We start from the raw sequence: 7,500 nt of genomic DNA, 5'->3' as shown, positions 1-7,500 counted from the left end.
TGGATATTTTAGGGAATAAATCAAGATGTTTTTTGAAATGTAAACAAACACCTGCACCATTACAATGACCAGGACCTTGGAAAGGGCTGAAGAAAAATAAAATCCCAGGTACTGACAAGTACAGAGTAGAGTGCATTACAACTGCAGGTTGAAATTGGCTGAAGTTACCCTTTAATGTACCTCATGCAGACATGGTAATACATAATTATGTATGAATTTAAGTGTTTAAATCAGCAGTACGTCTGGAAGAGGTTTAAAAAAGCCAGCTGCCAGAGAAGCATAATCAACGTATTAGTATTTCATCCTTTCTCTTTCTGTATCACTGCTCAACCAAATGAGAATACAATAGCCCACACACACCTCTACATTGGAATATATACTTCATTCAATACTATTCCGGAAGTGTGCAAATATTGTGCATTTGTAATGTCTTTTTGAATGTCTTTATGAATGTAATGTCTTTTTTTTAGAGGTGTAATGGAAGACAATTGTCTGTGTCAAAAGACAATAAAGCATTATCTTATCTTACCTTGTGTAATGGTATCTTATCTTGTCTTATAGTTTTTGTCTCATCTTAGCTTATGTCAGTGTTTTATCTCATCTTGTCCTGTGTCATCTTATCTTAGCTTATGTCAGTGTTTTTCCGTCTATCACCAATCAAACAGAAAGAATTGGAATCCCTTTAAGTAAAAAAAAACAAAAAAAAACAGATTATCTATAATGACGTTTTCTAATTTGAAGTAGACCAATTATTGTCATAATATGTTCCCATGCAGCCTACTGTAACCTATGTATGTACAGCATATGTCCCTGTAGTCCATCTTTACAATTGGAAATGTGTTTGCCAATCTATCTTTCTAGGAATGCTGGTAATGTAGCTTCAGTATTATACAATGTAATGTGAAACAAATTATCGCATGCAATTATTAAAAATGATGAGAGTAAAATGAAACAAAAATATTTAAAACTCGCGTTAGTATAGTCTACATATAAGAAACAAAAAAACCCATGTCATTTGAAATGTACAGGCAAAAGGCAGGCACCTTCAGAACAGCTTGTGAGAGAAAAGACCCTCCCCCTCTCTCTGTCAAAGAGCCTGGGGTTACCGTATACCCTCTTCCTCTCTCTCCCTTATCTTATTTAAGGTGTTTCAGCCATTAAAAGCTAATGGTGACTGTATTTTATCAAAAGGCAGTGTGTGTGCGTGCGTGCGTGCGTGCGTGCGTGCGTGCGTGCGTGCGTGCGTGCGTGCGTGCGTGCGTGCGTGCGTGCGTGCGTGCGTGCGTGCGTGCGTGCGTGCGTGCGTGCGTGCGTTCGTTCGTGTGTGAAGTTGTTTGTGGGGAGATGTTACATTGACAGCAAATTCATATCTGGGATAAAATCCAATAAAAAAATGAAAGCCAATAAAATGAAAGCCAATAAATGACAGTTTAAATGTGCCTGAACATACTCTGCTGTTTGAATGGGCCTCAGTTCACTTATATTCCTATGACGCAATATATTTCATATTCAAGTCATGTTACCAAATATGAAGTGTGTGTGTGTGTGTGTGTGTGTGTGTGTGTGTGTGTGTGTGTGTGTGTGTGTGTGTGTGTGTGTGTGTGTGTGTGTGTGTGTGTGTGTGTGTGTGTGTGTGTGTGTGTGTGTGTGTGTGTGGGGGGGTGTGTGCTGTGCGTCACAGGTGCGTCAGAGCTGCATCACCACGTTTGCTCTCCTCTCCCCCGCAACCCCTGCAGCACACAGATAACACACGGCAAACACACACACACACACACACACACACACACACACACACACACACACACACACACACACACACACACACACACACACACACACACACACACACACACACACACACACACACACACACACACACACACACACACACACACACACACACACACACACACACACACACACACACACTGGGACTCCCACTAAACACATACACACACACACACACACACACACACACACACACACACACACACACACACTGGGACTCCCACTAAACACATACACATACACGTTTACTCAAGGCCTCCCTCTCTCTCTCTCTCTGTCTCTCTTGTTATGAGTGTATGGGTGTGTGTGTGTGTTTGTGTGTGTGCGCATGTGTGTGTGTGTGTGTGTGTGTGTGTGTGTGTGTGTGTGTGTGTGTGTGTGTGTGTGTGTGTGTGTGTGTGTGTGTGTGTGTGTGTGTGTGTTATCAGTTTTGGTCATCTTGGACCCTATGTAGTATGGGACCTTCTTTTACGAGCTTATACACATAGACACACACACACACACACACACACACACACACACACACACACACACACACACAAACACCACACACACACACACACACACACACACACACACACACACACACACACACACACACACACACACACACACACACACACACACACACACACACACACACACACACACACACACACACAGGCACGCACACATACACCTCATGTCATTACAGTACAGTGGTAGTTGCTTTGCAATGTGAGCGATCAAATCAAGGCTTGACACTGGCACCTGCCAACCGGCCAAAATGCTGGTAAAACTTGGCTGTGGCTGGTAACAATTTCAGTGTCACTAGCCAATTTGGCAGGTAGCTTATGGTATGACATATCAGAATAGCCTGCAATATACTGCACTTTGCCCCCTGTATATCAATTTTGTATCAATTGTTTGTAGTAGTACAGTGTTGAGAAAACACTCAGTTACTCAGTTTTTATTTGTATGTTTTATTTCCATGTAGGAAGCTGTGCACTTATCTTCTTGCTTTAGCACCTCATCTTCTGAAGTTAGAAAGCGTCATGATGAATAAAAAAAGAAACAATATAAAATTTGGGGCCAGTAGAATAGCTGAATGGCTAGTGACTTGGGAAAAACACTAGCCACAATGGCCAGCAAGTGAAAAAGTTAATGTCAAGCCCTGGATCAAATGCGAGTATGAAATATGAATAAACAAGTTACAAATTACAACGCCCACCAACTAGCCAAATGCTAGTGACATTTCTGTTTGGATGCTATAAAACACCAACTTAGTAACTAGCCACTTTGACCCATGATCCGAGAGTGTGTGTTTGGCTGGTAAGATTAACATCTACTAGTCATTTTGGCCAGTGATGAGAAAACGTTCATTTAGAACCTTGGTAATAAATACAATATGAATATGAAAAACACTACACTGTAATAAATATAATATGATATGAAAAACACTACACTGTAATAAATATAATATGATATGAAAAACACTACACTGTAATAAATATAATATGATATGAAAAACACTACACTGTAATGAATATAATATGAAAAACACTACACTGTAATTAATATAATATGATATGAAAAACACTACACTGTAATAAATATAATATGAAAAACACTTCACTGTAATAAATATAATATGAAAAACACTACACTGTAATAAATATAATATGATATGAAAAACACTACACTGTAATAAATATAATATGATATGAAAAACACTACACTGTAATAAATATAATATGAATATGAAAAACACTACACTGTAATAAATATAATATGGATATGAAAAACACTACACTGTAATGAATATAATATGAAAAACACTACACTGTAATGAATATAATATGAAAAAACACTGCACTGTAATAAATATAATATAATATGAAAAACACTACACTGTAAACTTGGTAATAAATATAATATGAATAAATATAATATGAATGTGAAAAACACTACACTGTAATAAATATGATATGAAAAACACTACACTGTAATGAATATAATATGAAAAACACTACACTGTAATAAATATAATATAATATGAAAAACATTACACTGTAAACTTGGTAATAAATATAATATGAATAAATATAATATGAATGTGAAAAACACTACACTGTAATAAATATGATATGAAAAACACTACACTGTAATGAATATAATATGAAAAACACTACACTGTAATGAATACAATATGAAAAACACTACACTGTAATGAATATAATATGAAAAACACTACACTGTAATAAATATAATATAATATGAAAAACACTACACTGTAATAAATATAATATGAAAAACACTACACTGTAATAAATACAATATAATATGAAAAACACTACACTGTAACCTTGGTAATAAATATAATATGATGTGAAAAACACTACACTGTAATAAATATAATATGAATATGAAAAACAAGGTGATATGATAGACACAGTAACTGCCAAACTATTACAGTAACAGCATGCATAGTAATAGTGATGCAAAATGAATACACGGTATAGAAATGTGCAGCTGTAATGACTGACATGGGAAGCCTGTGTGTGTGTGTGTGTGTGTGTGTGTGTGTGTGTGTGTGTGTGTGTGTGTGTGTGTGTGTGTGTGTGTGTGTGTGTGTGTGTGTGTGTGTGTGTGTGTGTGTGTGTGTGTGTGTGTGTGTGTGTGTGTGTGTGTGTGTGTGTGTGTCAGCGTTAGTCAGTGTGTTTGATTTGGGGGTGTCCATTTGACCAGTGTCATCTGTAAGCACGAGAGCAGAGCCCTGCGTGGGAACATTACTGATATTTATGAGTGTGTGTGTGTGTGTGTGTGCGCATGTGAGTGTGTGTGTTTGTATGTGTGTGTGTGTGCGTGTGTGTGTGTGTGTGTGTGTGTGTATAAGCACGCTCACGCGTATGTGTGTGTGCGCGCGTGTGTTTGTGGGTGCATGCATGCATGTGTGCATGCGTACGTGTGTGTGTGTGTGTGTGTGTGTGTGTGTGTGTTTGTCCGCGGGCATGTGTGTGTGTGTGTGTGTGTGTGTGTGTGTGTGTGTGTGTGTGTGTGTGTGTGTGTGTGTGTGTGTGTGTGTGTGTGTGTGTGTGTGTGTTTGTATGTGTGTGTGTGTGCGTGTGTGTGTGTGTGGTCATTATCAGTATTCATGGATGCCATGTGTGTTTGTTTATCGGCCCTTAAAATGATCACCATGAATATTTACGCACACCACGTGTATCTGTTTACATCTGTGCATGTGTGTGTGTGTGTGTGTGTGTGTGTGTGTGTGTGTGTGTGTGTGTGTGTGTGTGTGTGTGTGTGTGTGTGTGTGTGTGTGTGTGTGTGTGTGTGTGTCTGTCCTTCTTAGCCTTAAAACGCGGTGCTGAGTCCTCAGTACCAGCAGAGTTGCGATCGCTCCACCTGTACGCTCACACACACTCGCTGGAGACGGGCATGATGCGCTGGGTAAGTGTGTGTGCCGGCGTGTGTGTGTTCTGGATGTGTTGGGTGTGTGTTCTCGGGGGCGACGGTGGCGATGTGTTGGGAGCTCTGTCACACACACAGCTCGCCCGGCAGGTCTTGGAGACGCTCGAGGCTATCACGACGGCAAGAGAGAACACACACACACACGCGCTTCACAGAGGAGAAGCAGACATCACACACACGCTGCAGAGAGGAGAACTTGAGAACACACACACACTGCAGAGAGGAGAACCAGACATCACACACACAACTGACGTGATCGGATCATCTCAACTCACACACAAGTCTCAGCGAGAGGAACCACAGACCTCACACACACACGCCGTCCGTTTGACAGACGGAGCCGGGTCTGATCTCACACACACACTACCGGGAGGACCAGCCGACAGCTCACACACACACGCCGGCCGCTCTGCTGACATCACACACACACGCACGGGCCGCTCGACCGAGGCGGTGCGGAGAGCTCCGGAATTCATGCTGCAGTTGTTTGCTACTTTGGAGCACACACACACTGATGCACTCTCGGACTCACACACACACTCCTCTCCAGGGTCTTCGCCGTATGCCGATTTACTGGAGGGAACTGTGGTACGCAGCTTTCAGGACAAAGGTACGTAACTGTGAGTGTGTGTGTGTGTGTATGTTTCCACATTGTGTGTGTGTGTGTGTGTGTGTGTGTGTGTGTGTGTGTGTGTGTGTGTGTGTGTGTGTGTGTGTGCGTGTCCGTGTCCGTGTCCGTGTGCGTGTCCGTGTCCGTGTCCGTGTGGGTGTGCGTGTGCGTGTGCGTGTGCGTGTGCGTGTGCGTGTGCGTGTGCGTGCGCGTGCGCGTGCGCGTGTGCGTGTGTGCGTGTGTGCGTGATTCTGTCATGGTAAGATGTACATTTCTGTTCATAAAAGCTGGAGCAGGCTACACCCAAGTTTTTCTTCTTTTAAGAGCGCTGACCAAAATATTGTAAAACTGAAAAATGAGAAAAGGTCGCACCATGCATACATTTTTCAATATGTCAATTTCTGTAAGTTAAAAATTATTATTGAAATGTACAGACAACAGGCAGGCACCTTCTGAACAGTGTGTGAGAGAGAAGCCCCTCCTTCTCTCTCTGTCTAAGGAGCCTGGTCAGCCAAGAAGGTCCGGGTTCGAGTCTCCACTTTGCTACCCTGTAGTAATAGCAGCAGCACTAGTAATAGCAGTAGTGCAGTACAACTTGTAGTAATCGAGGTAACCACAGCAGGAGCAGTAGTGGTGTGATTCTCTGGTAGTAGTAGTTCGTGCCACTGGTGTGGTGTGATTAGTGGTAAGGTGCTGTAAGGTGTCCTCTGGTTTGGGATGTCGATGCAGAGTGTTGGTACAGTCCTCATGTTAGTGTGTAAAGGTATAGTCTTGTTGTTAGTGTGTAAAGGTATAGTCTTGTTGTTAGTGTGTAAAGGTATAGTCTTGTTGTTAGTGTGGAAAGGTATAGTCTTGTTGTTAGTGTGGAAAGGTATAGTCTTGTTGTTAGTGTGTAAAGGTATAGTCTTGTTGTTAGTGTGTAAAGGTATAGTCTTGTTGTTAGTGTGTAAAGGTATAGTCTTGTTGTTAGTGTGGAAAGGTATAGTCTTGTTGTTAGTGTGGAAAGGTATAGTCTTGTTGTTAGTGTGTAAAGGTATAGTCTTGTTGTTAGTGTGTAAAGGTATAGTCTTGTTGTTAGTGTGGAAAGGTATAGTCTTGTTGTTAGTGTGGAAAGGTATAGTCTTGTTGTTAGTGTGGAAAGGTATAGTCTTGTTGTTAGTGTGTAAAGGTATAGTCTTGTTGTTAGTGTGTAAAGGTATAGTCTTGTTGTTAGTGTGTAAAGGTATAGTCTTGTTGTTAGTGTGTAAAGGTATAGTCTTGTTGTTAGTGTGTAAAGGTATAGTCTTGTTGTTAGTGTGGAAAGTTAGGACCAGTTGTAGTCCTCATGCTAGTGGGTAAAGTTGTAGTTCTCATGTTTTGGGTAAAGTTTAGAGATGCACCGGATTCTGATTTTTAGGATCCTGCCGCATACCGGATCCATTGCTTAAGATCCTGCCGGATCCGCAACCGGATACCGGATCCTACGAAAGGGTTGAAACACATACTCTACTCGCACACGTGGGCCCTTTTTATTACGTTGGCTCAAACTATTTTTTAGACTCATTAGCTCACTGACAAACTGCCTGCAACGGCCGCTTCCAAAGGGCTCTCACTCAATGCAGTGATTGGGGTTGTGAAAGACTGACTGAAAAGCATAGGCTACATAAAAA

The 7,500-nt window shown here is 41.3% G+C and overlaps 1 protein-coding gene across 1 annotated transcript in view; it reads left to right on the top strand.

Moving 5' to 3' along the window:
- The window catches only part of LOC134465420 (bone morphogenetic protein 2-like), a 16,228-nt gene that overhangs the window by 370 nt on the left and 8,358 nt on the right, over nt 1-7,500 (top strand). Inside the window, exon 2 of the mRNA XM_063219072.1 lies at nt 5,792-5,855. Within this exon, the coding sequence (XP_063075142.1) occupies nt 5,792-5,855 (64 nt within the window). The remainder of the gene's footprint in view (nt 1-5,791; nt 5,856-7,500) is intronic.

Source organism: Engraulis encrasicolus, chromosome 2, assembly GCF_034702125.1.
Source record: "Engraulis encrasicolus isolate BLACKSEA-1 chromosome 2, IST_EnEncr_1.0, whole genome shotgun sequence".
NCBI classification, from domain to species: Eukaryota; Metazoa; Chordata; class Actinopteri; order Clupeiformes; family Engraulidae; genus Engraulis; species Engraulis encrasicolus.
This window is presented reverse-complemented; position numbering and strand designations above follow the sequence as displayed.